General features: G+C 45.3%; 1 protein-coding gene across 1 annotated transcript; it reads right to left on the bottom strand.

The window, feature by feature from the left end:
- Positions 1–15,621: 15,621 nt before the first annotated feature.
- Positions 15,622–17,810, bottom strand: LOC112899526. The gene has a single exon (XM_025968028.1). The coding sequence runs from the start codon at positions 17,808–17,810 to the stop codon at positions 15,780–15,782; it is 2,031 nt and encodes a 676-aa protein (XP_025823813.1). The 3' UTR covers positions 15,622–15,779.
- Between the last annotated feature and the right edge of the window lie 202 nt (positions 17,811–18,012).

Below are 18,012 nucleotides of genomic sequence, written 5' to 3'. Positions count from 1 at the left end.
TAGCCCGGGCCCTGTTGATGGACCGGATGCACACAAAAAATAAAGTGATGAGTACGCGCACAATTACACAGATTAGACTGCTTAATGGAAAGGAAAAAATCGTCAGCGCAGAGGATAAGCATGCTGACCAGCTCGCCGGCCAATCTATGATGGCAGCTTGGTATGCGTTCGTCTGAACAAACTGGGACTCGAATTCAGTACACTTTTGGTTTCCTGCGTTCTGCAGCTTCGGTGCATGCATATATATGTTCATCAGGGTACTACTGTTTCTTGGTTCAGGCTATACTGCTTGTATCAACTACATATATAGCACTTCATACAGCACTGCGCTTGATTGCCCCTGTCCCTCCTCTTGCCAGTGCAATCGTACCATTGCCAAATATAAAACCAGCAGCAACCCAAGACAATAAATAAATTACGGTTAGCAGGAACGACCCACGTTAAGCATTCATCTATGATTGGGGAAAATTAACAATCCAGGTTTGCCGGGGGGGGGGGGGGGGGGGGCGCGGTGGGTGAGAGTCTTCCAGCCTGAGCAAGTCTTCATTATTCCACACGCAGTCGTCCAGGGATTCGCCATCCTAGTACGGAGCATCCAAGTCGAAGTCATTATCTTTCTGGTACTCCTCTTCATCTCTAGCTTTTGAACGGCAGCGAGGAGAACACTGCAAGGGCTTAAAAGGAAAACAGTAGTAAGTACGTTGAAATTTATTCCGCAAGTGTAAGGAAAAACATAACAGGGGCTTCATCTCTAGCTTTTGAACGGCAGCGAGGAGAACATTGCAAGGGTTCAAAGGGAAAACAGTAATAAATACGTTGAAATTTACTCCGCAAGTGTGAGGAAAAGCATAACAGGGGCTGAGAGCAAGGAGGGGTTACGCAGATTTTGACACGTTCTCTTTGCCAACTTCCTTGAATCAGCAAAAGCATCCTATTTACTAAATTTAACTACTCTAAAACCTTGATCAACACCGTCTCGGTTTCCTTTCATCCAGACAACCCAGATTCACCAACAGATTCCATCGGGTTCCAACACCAAACCATGAACCAACCAACTATATCAAGGCCCCACAAATTATAAAGAAGTACAAGCCGCTCTTGATTGTAGGCTTGATTGATGTATCAGTTTTACACTCTGCAGAGGCTCCACATTTTAACCACGAGTCGTGTTTTCCATTATACATAACACTTCCGAGGTGATCAGTTAAGGTCACACAAAAAGGCTTTTCCAAAGTTGTGAGTTCCCGCCGGTAGACACCCACTGAGGTTTAACCGCTAATAGACAGTAAATTTTCCCTCCATCGCAGAAGTCCATATTGTGCCACTAAACCATCCAACAATGTAAATAAGTGGTCAACTAGTTAATCAGCTATATCCAGAGCTATATAGATCTTATGGTTGGAAATTAAGCCAGGTTACATGTCAATGAACCAGCCCTGCTAATCTGAGCATCTAGTAGCATCAACCCGAACCACGAAAACATGTTCCACGCCTCCATAACAACTCCCTACTTAGATTCCCATTCACCATTGCTAAAAATTATAACTCCCTACTTACATTCCCATTCACCATGTTGCTAAAAATTACCATCCAGATTGTTATTCAAATTTATCATTAAATACCTAGTCAAACTATAACTGCAAGCTAAGCATGACTCAAAAAAGCACAACTCAGAGGCTTCAAGGAAGGGACAATAAATTACTAATAAAACCTTTTTTTCTCGAAAAAGCTATCACCGTCGGGTCTACAACCGGAGGTGATGGCTTAACCCATCACCGCCGACCCTGATGCAATGGATCTCGGAACCGATGGTGATGGGTTGTTTCACCCGGCAGTGATAGCTCTGTGTGGAGTATATCACCCATCATAGAACATTCACTAACCTACATGGTCATGCAAAATTCTTATTTAGCGCTCGTTGTTGCTCACACTAGAAACGAACGGACGCGGGGGTGACGGCTGCTATCCGGTTGGAGCCACTGGAACGTTCCAGCCTGTTTATTCATTCCTGCTGTTTCGTCTTTGTTGTATCCTATTTCTGATTGAGATCTCGCGGCCGCTGTCTCCGCAACTGCAAAACTCTTCTTGCGCCGCCACGGAAGAAGCTGAGAAGAAACGGACCCCAAAACCAATGCTATGCAATGGGGCGGCGGCGCCATGGCTGCCACAACGGCGTGGTGGCAATTCGTGCGATCCGTGCTAGTTAAAAAAGTATATGGTAATTAGGTAAAGTTGTGGTCTAATCGTCCACCCATAATGATTCTGCACGGAAGTAGGCACCTTGTGGGTCACGATGCCGTTGGGGAAGGAACGGGTCACCCACACCTATGCCCACATATTACCCATCCCCAATTTATCCATCCCCAAATGAGTGGGTAATTACCCAACGGGCATAGATAATCCATGAGTAAGCTCTTTTGTCTGTTCAGCTCAGTGTTAGATTGATCTCCTAGCCCATCGGACCCTAACGGGCCGATGGGCTACCTCACCCACGCGCCCTGATCGGGGGCGCTCCAGCTCAACCCTAGCTGGTGGGCCCCCGTCGCGCCGCGCAATATAAAAGGAGGTGGGGGCCAGCGGCTCGCAACACGAGGATCGCCGCCGCAGCCACCCCACCGACACAGTGAAACCCTAACCGATCTAGTCGAGCGCGGTCAGCGACGGGAAGCGTCACCGCCGGCCACCTCGACGCTCTCTGCCTCGACCCGAACCTGTACACGCGCCCTCGACTCCGGTCATCGCTCCGCGAACGCCTAAGGCTGGACTGCCCCGAGCTCCCGCACTACATCACCAATGGCGGGCACGTCGGCTTCCGCTTCCGCCCTAGGGCACGAGGGTATGCCGTGCTTCCTCTCTCTCTCAATCTCCCTGTGACTCGATTTTGTCAATAGAAAAGGAGCACTTCTAATCTAATCACGCATTAGCTGATCCAAAGTGTCTGACAATGGTATCAGTTGCCTCCCTAGTTGCGTTGATTAGAACTTGGAAGATCAAGAAGAAAAGCACCCCTTAAAAGATCCCAGAAAGATTCTCAGAGCACAACCCCGAAAACCTAACTCTAGATCCAAACCCTAGCAAAAGAAAACAGAGAAACAGAGGCCGACCGGGGGAGGAGGTACTTTACCTCGGCTCTTGCCGGTTTGCCCACCGCCGGTGAGCCCGCCTCTCGGCCAGATCCGGCGCCACCACGCCGGAACCGAGCTCGCCTCGTACGGGCACCACAGAGAAACACCTCGACAGCGGCGTGTTCACCTTTCGGTGGACGCGCGCGCCGGCGAGGCGCCTCACGGTGGCGCCGCCACCGCGGCTGCCGCCGCAGCCGCCGCCCGCTCGGTCGTCGCCCGCCACTCACTCGCTCGCACGCTCGGGCAGAGGAAGAAGGAGGCACCGGGGGGGATCGGGGGAGAATGAAATGGATTAGGGTTTTGGGGAGCGGACGGCGACGGGGTTTTGATCTCGCGAAATCGACGCACAGCCGTCGATCTCAATCGAACGGTAGCAATCGGACCGCGGGGCACCGGGCTGCTTTTGGCCCACGCGGGCGAGCGAATGCGCGGCCCGGGCCCAGGTTGCATGGCCTGCGGCTGCAAGCGCTCGCGCGAGCGCGTGCAAGGGCCAGAAGGCCGAGCAGTGGTGGGCCACTGTCGCGGGCCGCGCGCGTTTGTGCGCGGGACTATCGCCGCTGGGCTGACGCGAGGGGATGGGCCGGCTGGGCTGGTTGCAAAAGAAAGAGCTGTGCATCACTTTTCAATTTCCAGAAGCATTTTTCCAATAGAATTTAGATGAATTTGATGCATTTCAAATTCAAAATTGATTGAACTTTGATGCACTGTTTATAAAAGATATATTTCGACATATTTTGATATAATTACAGTTTTTCCGCTGCAAAGATCAAATATTTTTATATGTTTTTGATATAAATTTGAACCAACGGAATAATTTAAATTCTTCAAGGCAAATAGATATTTTTCTGAGTCGTAGTATTGTTATCTTTTTGACCAACGTTAACAAGTGACAATATTGCAACTTTTACTGAATTACCTTTTATAAGGTATTTTTCATGTATTATTTCTAATTATGCCCAACGGTATTCTAGATTTAATACAAAAAGAGATTATGCCTTAATTTTAATAGATAATTTTTATGTATTAATTCTAATTCTGCCCAACGGTGTTTTAGTTTTAATACACAAGGTTATTGCATATTTTAATTTATGACCAACGTCGTATTTATACATATGCAATAAATTTTATTTGATTTTAATGTTTTCACCACTCATGGATGTTTTTCAGGAGGAGTATCAATGATGTTTTCCATCAACGATATTCCAATATTAAAGGGAGATAATTACAATGAATGGTACAGAAAGCTGGATCTCTATTTCATCATGGGTGAATTAGATTGGGTCCTAACTACACCGACTCCTACAGAGCCTGTGCTTCCTGAAAGGGAGGACACAGACACAGATGCTTCTTGGAAGCAAACAGAGCTTGCTTATAAGAAAGCAAAAGCAGAATATGAGAGGCTGTATGCAAAATGGCTCCCTGCCAACAAGAAATGTTTGGCAGTGGTAAAGAATACGATTGAGCCTGCAATTATGGGCTCAATCCCAGATTGTGCCACCGTCATAGAGTATCTTAAAAAATTAAAGAACCAGTACACTGGTTCTTCAAAGACTTATGCAACCCAGTTGATCAAACAACTGGTTTCAGAGAGATACAATGGCGGTGGCATAAGGGAACATATCCATCGCATGGTCAACCAGAATAACAAGCTAAAGTCACTGGACCTTGCCTTCAAGGAGGATCACATTGTCCATCTGGTTTTTGCTTCGTTACCAAAAGAGTTTGACACGTTTGTTGTCAATTACAATACCCAACCACATACTTGGGACATTGAAAAGACCATTGCGATGTGTGTTCAGGAGGAGGAAAGGATAAGATCCACCACTGGCGGATCTTTAAACTATGTAAACAAGAAGAAAAATACCAACTTCAAGGGTAATTTTTCATCCTCCTCTAAAGGTAAAAGCTCTCAACAACACAGACCGCAGCAGGGACAGGCTCTAGTAGACAAGGATCAGTGTCTCTACTGCAAAGAGAGGGGTCACTACAAGAAAGACTGTCACAAATATTTAAAGATGATCATGGAGAAAAGAGGTGAGAACGTTATTTCATTTGTAAATGAATCCTTGTATATAGAATATTCAAAATCTACTTGGTGGATTGATTCAGGAGCAACTGTTCATGTTGCAAATTCTTTACAGGGATTCCATTCGACGAGAACCACTCAAAGAAGCGAAAAGCAAGTTAGAGTGGCAAATGGAGATCAGGCAGACGTTGAAGCAGTAGGAGACGTTCATTTGGAACTCGACTCTGGCTTCATTATAGTCCTTAGAGATGTTTTATTTATTCCTTCTCTACACAGAAACTTAATTAGTGTGTCTCGCCTGGACAAAGATGGTTATTCTTGTCTATTTGGAGATGGGAAATGCTTGATCGAATGTAATGATACAGTAATTTCCACTGCATTCAGAAAGAATGATCTTTATTTGATATCATTACGTGAAAGTGTTAATTCCGTATGCGATGACAGTGCGAATGTATACTCGTCTACACTCGCAAACAGAAAACGTAAGAGAACTCAAGATACGTCGTCGAAATTATGGCACTGTCGTTTAGGCCATATTTCGAGGGGGAGAATAGAAAGATTAATTAAAAACGAAATTCTTCCTCCATTAGAGTTCTCTGACTTAGAACAATGCATTGAATGCATAAAAGGAAAATTCATAAAGAAAATAAAGAAAAATGCTAAGAGGAGCACAGGTGTATTAGAAATAATTCACACAGATATCTGTGGTCCGTTTAATGTAAAGAGTGTGGATGGTTATGACTCGTTCATAACATTCACAGATGATTATTCCCGTTATGGATACATTTATCCAATTAAAGAAAGATCGGAGGCTTTGGATAAGTTTAAAATATTCAAGGCCGAAGTAGAAAATCAACATGATTTAAAGATTAAAATCGTAAGATCCGATCGTGGAGGGGAATACTACGGTCGACATACCCAATATGGCCAAGTTCCAGGACCTTTTGCGAAGTTCCTAATGGAACAAGGCATAGTAGCCCAGTACTCGATGCCGGGCGAGCCTCAGCAGAATGGAGTGGCTGAAAGACGCAATCGCACCCTAATGGATATGGTGCGAAGCATGATCAGTTACTCTACGTTGCCAGTGAGTTTATGGATGGAGGCCTTGAAAACCGCCATCCACATTCTCAACAGAGTCCCAAGTAAATCGGTGCCGAAAACACCGTATGAAATGTGGACAGGAAGAATACCCTCACTGAATCACCTGCGGGTGTGGGGGAGCCCTGCTGAGGCAAAAGTGTTTAACCCGACCATTGCAAAACTAGATTCGAGAACGGTATCTTGCCATTTTATTGGTTATCCAGAAAGGTCAAAGGGTTTTTGTTTTTACTGCCCAGACAGATCGACGAAATTTGTAGAAACGAGGCATGCAATTTTTCTTGAGGATCAAATGATCCGGGGGAGCGGCACAGCAAGGAAAATTGATCTTGAGGAGAAGAGGGTGTATACACCCAATCCCGTGATTCAGGAATCTTTTTTCTCGCTGCCCGTTGTGTCTGCACCGCCAGTGCAAGTCATTGCGATGCCGATACCTGTAATGACTCCTTCTGTGGTGACGATGAATGAGGAAGAGGAACCCATTCATCATGCTCCTGACGAGCCAGTTGCCGCACAAGAAGAGGAGCACCAGTAGCCCCAAATAGATGAGGCACCGCAGGCTCAGGCTCACGGGAGACCTCAAAGAATAAGAAAGCGCGCTATTTCTAATGACTATGAAGTCTATAATAGCGAAGAAATTCAAATGGAGGATGATCCCACTTCATTTGAAGAAGCCATGAGAAGTGAATATTCGTCGAAATGGGTTGACGCTATGGAAGACGAAATAAAATCGATGAGTACCAACAAAGTGTGGGACCTAGAGGAGATTCCTAAAGGAGCCAAAACAGTAGGCTGCAAATAGGTCTACAAAACCAAATATGACTCCCAAGGGAATATAGATAAGTTTAAAGCACGACTCGTGGCTAAAGGATACACACAAAGAGAAGGAATTGATTACAACGAGACGTTTTCCCCAGTCTCTTGTAAAGATTCTTTCAGAATCATAATGGCTCTTGTAGCTCATTACGACCTAGAATTACATCAGATGGATGTGAAGACAGCATTCCTTAACGGGGATTTAGATGAAACCGTCTACATGGCACAGCCGAAAGGTTTTGTCGTGGAAGGCAAAGAAAAATTGGGATGCCGTCTGAGAAAATCGATTTATGGGCTAAAGCAAGCTTCAAGACAGTGGTACTTGAAGTTTGATAAGACAATAAAAGAATTCGGGTTTAAAGAAAATATCGAGGACAATTGCGTTTACGCAAAGTTCAAGAATGGAAAGTACGTCTTTCTAATCTTGTATGTGGACGATATTCTACTGGCAAGTAGCGATGTCAGTCTGCTACTAGAAACGAAAATGTTTTTATCCTCGCATTTCGAGATGAAAGACCTCGGTGAAGCAAGATTCGTTCTAGGAATCGAGATTCATCGAGACAGATTAAAAGGGGTATTAGGACTGTCTCAAAAGACATATATAGAAAAGGTCCTGAAGAAATTCAATATGCACAAATGCAGTGCCTCACCTGCACCTATAGTTAAGGGCGACACATATGGGGAATTTCAATGCCCCAAGACTCAATATGAGATCGATCAAATGAAAATGGTACCATATGCTTCTGCTGTGGGAAGTTTACAGTATGCACAAGTGTGCACACGCCCTGACATAGCTTACGTTACCGGGTTGCTTGGCAGATTCCATAGCAATCCAGGACCAGAACACTGGAAATTGGTAAAGAAAGTTCTGCGCTATTTGCAAGGAACAAAAGGCCTCATGTTAACGTACAGGAGAACAGAATCTCTGCGTATCGTAGGATACTCAGATTCTGATTACGCAGGAGATGACAGAAAATCCATGTCAGGATATGTGTTCACCCTAGCCGGGGGAGCAATATCGTGGAAAAGTTGTAAACAAACCGTCACTACATCGTCCACTATGTATGCCGAGTTTGTTGCGTGTTATGAGGCTACAGGGCAGGTGAACTGGCTAAAGAAGTTCGTACCCGGTCTGAGAATGGTTGATAATATATCTAAACCATTACAATTGTACTGCGATAACGAGCCCGCAGTAATGTATGCTCACAACAACAAGACAAGTGGTGCTGCCAAACACATAGATATAAAATATTATGTTGTGAAAGATAAAGTCCGAGATCAGATCATTAATCTCGAGCACATAAGCACAGTGAAAATGCTTGCGGATCCGCTAACGAAACGCTTACCACCCAACGTGTTCAAGGAACACGTAGCCGGCATGGGGCTAAGGAATAGCCTATGATCTTCGGACTACAAAGGCCCAAAAGGTTAAAGAATCCGTTTCTGAATAGAAGCGTGAATTGTAGCTGCTAAATCCATCGACAGATGATCGTGACGATGAGGCATGCTCTATACACAAATCTATGACGAAATGTGAAAAGTAAAAGTAAAAGAAAAGGACAGGGTGAGATCAAGGGGGAGACTGTTAGATTGATCTCCTAGCCCATCGGACCCTAACGGGCCGATGGGCTACCTCACCCACGCGCCCTGATCGGGGGCGCTCCAGCTCAACCCTAGCTGGTGGGCCCTCGTCGCGCCGCGCAATATAAAAGGAGGTGGGGGCCAGCGGCTCGCAACACGAGGATCGCCGCCGCAGCCACCCCACCGACACAGTGAAACCCTAACCGATCTAGTCGAGCGCGGTCAGCGACGGGAAGCGTCACCGCCGGCCACCTCGACGCTCTCTGCCTCGACCCGAACCTGTACACGCGCCCTCGACTCCGGTCATCGCTCCGCGAACGCCTACGGCTGGACTGCCCCGAGCTCCCGCACTACATCACCAATGGCGGGCACGTCGGCTTCCGCTTCCGCCCTAGGGCACGAGGGTATGCCGTGCTTCCTCTCTCTCTCAATCTCTTTGTGACTCGATTTTGTCAATAGAAAAGGAGCACTTCTAATCTAATCACGCATTAGCCGATCCAAAGTGTCTGACACTCAGCACTCATACGGCTAAAAGCAGTTGATCATGCAACTGGCCAAATGCTCCCTACGCTCGTGTTGACTCGTCGCTCTCGAAGCGCAAGGCTTGATTGTTGAGGCTTGTGGAGTTGTGTGCTTACAGCCAAGCCTCGAGCTCGGCGTCAAGCTCGTCAGGTGCTCGGCCTGGTCCCAGCAGATCAGTTGGAGGCGGCGGCAGCTGCGTATAGAGGACGTCGGAGGTTCCGTACGGTGGGGTCTGTTCTTCGGCGACCTCGCGCGCGCTTCGTCGAGGAGCTGAGCACGGGGAGGGACATCGTCGTCGGTGAGGAGAGTGGCATGGTAGAACGAGTAGGTAGCGTGAAAGCGAAACCGGATGTTGATGCACTGCACAACACATGGAAGCGGGGTCTGAACTGTGGCAGAGGCGACCCTCCTCATCGCCGCCGCCGCCACTGGAAGAGAGATGCACGAAGATGAGCAGCGTGAGCATGGTCCACCTCCCGCCGGTCGCACGCTTAGGTGACGCCGCTAATGACGAGATCGCGGAGAACACTCCTCGCTGTTGTGGCAGTTGTGTATAACTGATGAGTACGTTTGAAATGGGTATTACCTGCGTATATCATACCCATACCCAAATTTATATGGGTAATTTCGTACCCTACTCAAATACAACACGTATGGGTTGGGTACGGATGCTGGATCAACGTGACTTGTGGGCTTGTGGCGTTTTACAAATCCCAAACACAAGTGCCCCTTATAGAGAAGAGACTAAGACAATTTAAGATCTAGCAGTGTGAAACTCAAGCACGTGTCAAGTAAAATTTTGTTTTTGCATGAGTAAATTTAGAGACTAAGCAATACGAAAGTTTACACTTTAGATGTCGAAAGTTGCACATAATCAATTTAAAGGTTTTTAATATCCAAGTAAAAAGGTTTTGTGCTGCGAGGTGAAAGTTTTGGATGTGGGCATTTTTATTTTACATAATTTTCAAAGTGTTGTAACATGGAAGTAAAAGATATTTTGTTGTCGTGCAGCCTGATAGTTTGGATGCACAAAGTTTATCAACTCTTAATCGATGCCTTGTTTTGATCGCATACTATTTTATTATCCAAGGTAATTTTCCATCTTTTATAAAAAAATTTATGCGTTAGAAAAAAAGTTTTTTAGTTGAATGTTTTTATGTACTAAAACAGAGGTTTCTTCTTGTTGGACATTTAATGTGTGTGATTACAAAGTTTTGTATCTAGGATTACGAAGTTTCAAATGTACTGGTCAAAAATTCTTAAATTTCATGTACAAAGTTTGGAATTACAAAGTTATGGTCTTGGCAACACAAAGCTTGTAGTGTTATAGTAGAAAATTAGTGAATGCAAAGTACAAGGACTGAACTATAAACTTTTGGACTTGGGAGTACAAAGTCAGAAATAGTTGGAGTTTTTTATTCGAAGTGTAAAGTTATGAGTTTGTCTATAAAATAATTTTTATTTCCTGACTTGAAAGTGTAAAGTTATGAGTTTTACTACCACACTATCAAAAATAACATATCGAGAGCCCGCCCCACTTCCCGCCGAAGCAAAAAAATATATGGGTTGAGGATTGCCCTGCAATTCACAACTACCATCTCATTTTTCAAAAAAAAAATCCACTTTACACCCTGTCACACCCGGTTTAGAAAAGGTAACCAAATGCATCCCATATGTGCGCCAGGATCAAGTTTCATACATACAGTAGACGTCACAAGCGAATATTCGAAACAATGCATTAACGAAATAGAGTATAATAGTACTTTATTACATGACCGACAGTCTTAAGCCTAAGCGAATAAGTAAATGTCGATGAATAGCAGCGGACTTCAACTTTATAGGTAGATGACTGGGAGACATACGTCTAGTATTCTTCAATATCTTCGGGAAACATCGGGCAATTATCTTGTTTTGAGCAGTATTGTTTTTAATAAAGTAAGTGTGAGTACACTTATGGTTGGTACTCAGCAAGTGGAGTAAATTATATGACATGCAAGACTATAATCAAAGGAAAAGTTAACATGGTTTGACTGCGATACGCATTTTTAGTTGGCCAAGTTTTAATTAGGTAAGCATTAGCTAAGTGTAAGTATATACAAACCCTTAAATAAACTATCTGAGGTGAATCAATCCACAGCATAGAGATAAATAAACAGAACCAGCGATTTAGATCATCTTTAAGTTTAATTATCATGTGAGTGTCCAAGCCACTCTTAACCGTGAGCACGGCTGATATATCAGTTTTCACTCTATAGAGGTTGTACACTTTACCCACAACTCGTGTTTTCCTTGATGCCTGGGTTTGCAAGGCCCTTAAACACTTTCAAGGTGAGTGGCAGGGATTCACTACGAGATCTTTATAAAGATTCCCTAACTTGCATTGGTCCGCTAAGGTTTCAGGCCGTAGTGGTCATAACCCGCCTTAATAAGGAAGATACCTTACCCAGGATCATATCTACACCTCAAGAGGACCAAGCTATACCCCATCAACGCACTCCCCTGTTGCCCTTTCGGTAAGACCTTTACAAGCTAAGGTTTCTAATTAATTAGTCAAGACCAGAGCCATATAGTATCATGGTTGCACTGTTTTCCTGGGTGGTTCTCCATGTTCCAATTAATTCAAATAATCTCATTTGTCATCGATCAATATTCCAGAATATAAGTAAAATATTATCATGATATCCAAGTTATCCCACCAAAATCTATGTAGAAGCGATTAGCGTAACTACAACATGAATATAAATACTCAGGTTTAATCAAGGAAGTTCAATTGAAACTAGGCATATCCTTAACTTGGGATCCATAATATTCTAGACACATGCATGCATATAAAGTAAAGGTGAAATTGTGATACTAATGGGGCTGAAACATGATCAAGGACCACTTGCCTTCGTTAACAAACTGCTGCTGCTTAGGAAATTCTTCAAAGCTCGGCTCTTGCGGACCCTCGAACTGCGTATCATCTATCGTCGTACACAAGCACATACAAGCAAACAAATGCAAATAATAAGGAACAGTACACCAATCAATATAAACAGAACAAAATAATGTAACAAAACTACTGCTCATGCCGTAAGGATCGTGTGGGCTCAAGAATCGGTGAAAACGGAGTTAAAATGGAGGAATTAGGGCTAAAATAGGATTTCAGGGGCTTATTTGTGATGGTGTTAAATCTAAAAGGGCTCTGACAAAATAAACCGAGGGCTAGATTGTAAATAAACCCTAGACAGAGGGGTTAGACTGCCAAACAGGAAGGTCTGGACGGCGGGTTCTATTTTGGGAAACTACAGGGGCTTTAACAGAATAAAAAGGACCTAAATGCGATTACTTTTGAACTGAGGTGGACCGCGGGTTGATTCCGGGCAAACTTAAGGGCTAAACCGCAAAAAGCACACGGTTGACCGGTAACTAGATCTGTTGACTCGGGCTGGATTGAAACTGGGCCGTCGGATCTTGATCCGACGGTGGGGATACGACAGGCAGGCTCGGACGGCGGCGGAAGGTGACGGCGGCGAGACTAAGGCGGCGGCGGGTGACGGCGGCTCGCCGGCGACATGCATTTTCGCATTCCCGGCCTCGGTTGGGAGTGCGGCTGGCCCGGGGAGATAGCTGGCGACACGAGCAACCGATCTAGGGGATCTAGAGGCGGCGATACTGGCCGGAGCAGCGATACGATGGCGAGTGGCGGCTCGGGGAATCCGGCGAGGTCGTGCGGCCACGAGAAAGCCGAGGGGAAGGGAAAAGAGGGGCCTGCGAGGGTCCTCACTACCGTGCGAAGCTTCTAGGGCGGTTGTTTGACGGCAGGTGGCAGCGGAACGGCGGCGCGGCGAGCGCTCGAGCTCGGCAAAGGCGGCGGCGGAGCGGGAGCTCGGATGCTAGGGTTTAGGGGGCGCGAGACGGCTGCGGCTTGGGGGAAAAACCCCTAGGGTTCGGGCGGCACTTATAGGGGGGCGCGGAGGCGCCTGGGCGTGCGGGCCTGAGGCGGAGACGGCGGAGGTGGCGGAGAAGGCGCGGGGACGAGCCGGACTCGGACCTGAGTCCAAGTCGGTCGCGGGAAAGGGGAAACCTGACAGGCGGGGCCCATGCGCCAGAGAGAGAGCGGGGAAGGAGGCCGGGAAACGGGCCGCGCGGGGGAAATGGGCCGATGCAACGGCTGACGGGCTGCGCGCGGGAGAGGAAAGAGAGAAGGGGAGAAAGGGAAAGGAAAAAGAGGCCATGGGCCGAGCTGTCAAGGGGGAAAGGAGAGAAGGAGAAGGGAGAGAAAAGAAGAGAGGGAGATGGGCCGGCCCGAGAGAGAAAGAGAGAGGAGGAAAGAAAGGCAAAATTGCAAATTCAAATGCTTTTGAACTTTGAATTCAAATTTAAATCCAATTGAACCACATCCAATGAAACAATGCAAAGAGCATAAAATGCACATATCATATTTTTCCCTTATATTTCTTTTTATAGATAAATAAAAATACTTTCAATTCACTATAGCCATTCTAAATTCAAAAGGGTTTAAATTAAATATTGTGAATTCTGAATATCAACTAACCAAGTTTAATTTCCAAAAGTTTGGAAATTTAAGGTGTTACACACCCTCAACTATAGCAAAAGTTTGATTTTCAAAGCTTCAACTATAAAATCGGATAAGAAGAGACATCCAACTGTCGAAACCGGATAAGTTTGGTCCTTTAGGTGGTTTCACATGCGGTTTTGTATTTTTTTTAAAAAAATAAAAAATTCTAGTTAGATTAAAAAACAAAACTAATTCATTTTAAGTTAGAAAAATATGAAACTAGTATTAAAATTTTTCTAAAAATGTAACTATCTATTGTTGCTCTATTTGTATACTCTTTAATAAAAATTTATAGGCATAACTATAAGAAAAAAATTAATATGAACATGAAAAATTGGATATGAATAACTGATGAGTATATTGCCAATAGATAACTTACATTTTTAGAAAAATACTACCACCGGTTTCATACTTTTTTATTTGAAATAAATTATTTATGAGTTTCTTAGTTTAAATTTGAATATTTTTAATTTTTGTAAAATAAAAACTATCTTCGGAACCACCCAAAGTACTAAATTGGTCTGGTTTCGACAGTTGGATGGCCTCAGTTATCCATTTTTTTAGTTAGTTAAAGGTTGAAAATTAGATTTTTGTGATAGTTTGAGAGTGTGAACCGGATAATCAGCATTTTCCCTTTTCTAAATGTTAGCATTTAAATAAAAAGAAAAATAAATAACGCAGTTGTGAGTGACTTGTGACACCCTCAAATAACTTTTCCAGGAGCTGCGTCATTATCAGCATTTAAATAACTGGATGGCCTGAGTTGTCCGGATAATCGGACTTTTCCCTTTTCTAAATGTTAGCATTTAAATAAAAAAGAAAAAGAATAATCAGCATTTGTCACAACTGCGTGGCAAGAGCGATTCAAACTCGAGGCCTCCTATTGCGTTTGAAGGGGGGCATGGCGCCTTACTGGGCAAGCATTTACCAGCGATCAATTGTTGGTAGCTGCTAGCGTCAAGCGAGCGTTCCTACGCGCGCGTGACAGACCGCGTCTACCACTTCCTTCTTCCCCTGCTATGGCTCCTCTGGTTCCCACAACCACTAGATACGCTGGCTTCCTCCACGGGTTGCAGACTTTACCTGATTCTTTCCTGCTCTACATTCATTTTGTCTACTTTTCTCTTTCCAGGACGGTGGGTGCGACGGAAGAAAAATGGGTGGGGGATTGCTTTCACATTCATATGAATGCAGAAGGGAAAAAAATGCTTAAAAGGTTCTTTTATCGAAGCAAAAGGCTTTGGAATCATATACCACAAAAAAAAAACTTGTGCATACTTCTTTCATGTTAGACTTTTAAAACTTCAAGTATATCCAAAAAGAACTTTGGGTATCCTACTTTCATGCCAGAATTCTCCAACTTCAATCCAAGCACTAAAAACTTCATATAACCCTAACTTTCAAATGATAGATTAAAACATCTATAACCCCAAACAAAATATTTGAATTATATATCCAAAACTTTGTACATCCTACTTTCAAAATAGAATTTGAAAAAAGTTTATGAAAAACACTAAAAATCATAGAATCGTGAATCAAAAAACACCACACATAGAACTATGAAGTTGGAGTTCTAAATACTCCATACCAAATTACTAACAATTGAACTAGAGCTATAAAAAGTCTGACAAACACACATATCTTTTGCCTGTGAAAGATTTCAAAACCTTTGTACTCAAAATTTCAAAACTTCAAAACTTTGAACTCCCATTCAAAATGAATCGTGCAGTAGTGAATAGGTACGTTTTGGTAAAAATATAAAAGGCAAGAAACAGAGGCCTACAAACTCGAAGCTTCTGACAAGTGCATTCAACAGCTGACAGGAAAATTAGGATGTCACTGGTTCACCGCCTCGAGTCATCAACGAACCGGCAATCAGACTCAACAAATTGGTACAAAATAAACAGTGTGTGTAGCAGCTAACTACCAAACAATTAAAGTTTCTTAAAAATTTACAGCGACATTATTCGTTACTTTTTGCGACGACTCTCTAGCTAGGGAATGAATTGACCCTAACAGGTATATAATATCTGTCTCCCTGAAATAATACTCAATCCCTATGACGTGCATACGCTTCTTGGTTGAGGAAGTCTGTCATAATCCAGACGACGCTTGTCAGCTCACCGCCGCTGCTGAGCGTCTTGGCGTGGGATTCCCTGCTGCATCGATTGGCTGCGTACACTAGGAAATCCATCCAGACATCAAGGACCAATTTCAACACGGCCTTGCTGCCTTTGTCCTTCTCTCTGTCAAGTAGTTCCTCAGCAACTCCATTAGCATAACAGAGGCGAGGGACACTATGGCTGTATTCCGGCATCTCTTTGTACACAGCGTTTGCGAGCTCATTTACATGGCTCAGTTCCGTGACATTAGGGCCATCATTCAGGCGGAATATTTCCTTGAGCACCGCACCAACATTTCCAGTTCTTGGATAACCATGGTTCTGCTTGCACCTGTCTGATAGATTTTCGCAGGTTCGCCGGTACAGCATGTTCTGGGCAAGGCCTGGGAGCATTTTAGGGTGGTCCACGAGGAGGAACATCAAGTAATTGGACAGCATCCTTATATCCTTCACAAGATCAGCTGTGTCGTCACCGGCATCTCTACTGCTCTTGGCCAGGAAGATGTCTGTGCCGATGTGCCAGATTATGACTCCCTCTTGGAACTCAACGCCGAGGTTTCTGTCTTTCTTGATGCGGTCGTACAAGTCCCTGTCCTCCCTCTCAAGCGCGTCTTGACCCCAGCTCTTCCTGATCACACCCTGTGAATTCAAACCCGTCTCTGTCAGTCTGTGTATGTACTCGAACAGACCCTGCTTCAGGCCATCAGAAATGTCAACTGTTGCAGAGTAGTGCTTCCTGTTCCACCACTCCTCGAATCCCAACATCGAGGCGAATCTGCCCAAAAGGGGTGTATAGGCCCTCTCGCGGCGACTGCGGTAGTGTAACATGTTATACTGCCCCATTTTGCCCGACCACCTCCTACCTGACTGGTTGCTGCCAACCATTCCCTTGATGGCCTTGACAATCCGGCGAAGCCGGCCCCACCTTCCGGTACATAGGGCTGCGTACCGGAGCCAACTCCACCGTGTGGTGCACAAGAATGCATATGCCCATGTGGATCCTAGGGCGTTCAGCAGGGACGCTACCTCCATAAGGAATGCCCCAGCCAGCAAGGCGTAAGTGACGGCAACATCTACCTTGTGACCATCCCTGCCACTGAAATGGAACAGCAGAGATGAGGCAGCAGTGGTGGCAGATGAGGCGAAACGGATGAAGTAACCTGGCCAAGTGTGGATCACGGCAGCCTTGGTGTAGAGGATGTCGTACAACAGGGAGAGCTCCATCTCCGCGAACGCCCACATACCCTTGGAGCCTTCCTTCCTAAGGGACCTGAGCATCTCAAAGGTGTTGTGTTCTGGATCTTTCTCCAGCCAGGAATCCACTGTTGCTCGCTTGCATATATGGAACATGTGATGAGCACGGCACAAGGATGCTTCTTCTTCGTCGATGGTCCTCTTCAGTAATCCTTGATCCCAATGATGGAAGTGATGATGCCTGGCGGGTGGTTGCTTCTTGAGAGAGTTTCGGATGCTGCTCATGTTACCGCCTCTGATCGCCACAACCCTCTCTGCATACTTGCCGATGCCGACCGCCCACATCAAGAAGGCGGCCAGGATAAGGAAGGTGTCGCCTCTGGGTAGATGCTTGTAGAGGACGTACGTTGCTGCTAGGACCTTCACGATGAAAACCTGCAGGTGGCGCAGCCAGAGTTGGTTGTCATGGAACGCGTACGCGGCTATGCTGTCTGGGCCGCCACGGTGCAGTAGAAGGAAGGGTGCCCAGAATGGCATGAGCCGGTGGTCCCGCGGCGCGCTGCTCAGGGAGAGGAGTCCAATTGCATAAATCCCTATTGTGTCAGCCAGGTGGTATGCCAGCCATAGAGGGACCCTCAGAAACATAGAGGCCCTGCGTCGCCGGATTCCGGCGAGGGGTAGGAGGAGGACATGCAGGCTCAGGCTGAAGAGCAGTAGGATCTGGATGGCCCAACGGTTCCACAGGTCCAGTGGGTTCACAGCCATTTTTCTCTCGCGTATGATATTGAAATTAGTGATTCTTTCGGGGAGGATAGATCAACCTGCTACATCGAATCGACATGCGTAAATTGAAGAAGCCGCTTGTCAAGTGTCAACAGGCCACGATCAGTACAGAAAATTCAATGTAAGCCAGCAAATATGATATTATCATTTGTTTAGATGAATGCATTCTTTGATTAATGTATCT

Source organism: Panicum hallii, chromosome 7 (genome assembly GCF_002211085.1).
Source record: "Panicum hallii strain FIL2 chromosome 7, PHallii_v3.1, whole genome shotgun sequence".
Lineage (NCBI taxonomy): Eukaryota > Viridiplantae > Streptophyta > Magnoliopsida > Poales > Poaceae > Panicum > Panicum hallii.
This window is presented reverse-complemented; position numbering and strand designations above follow the sequence as displayed.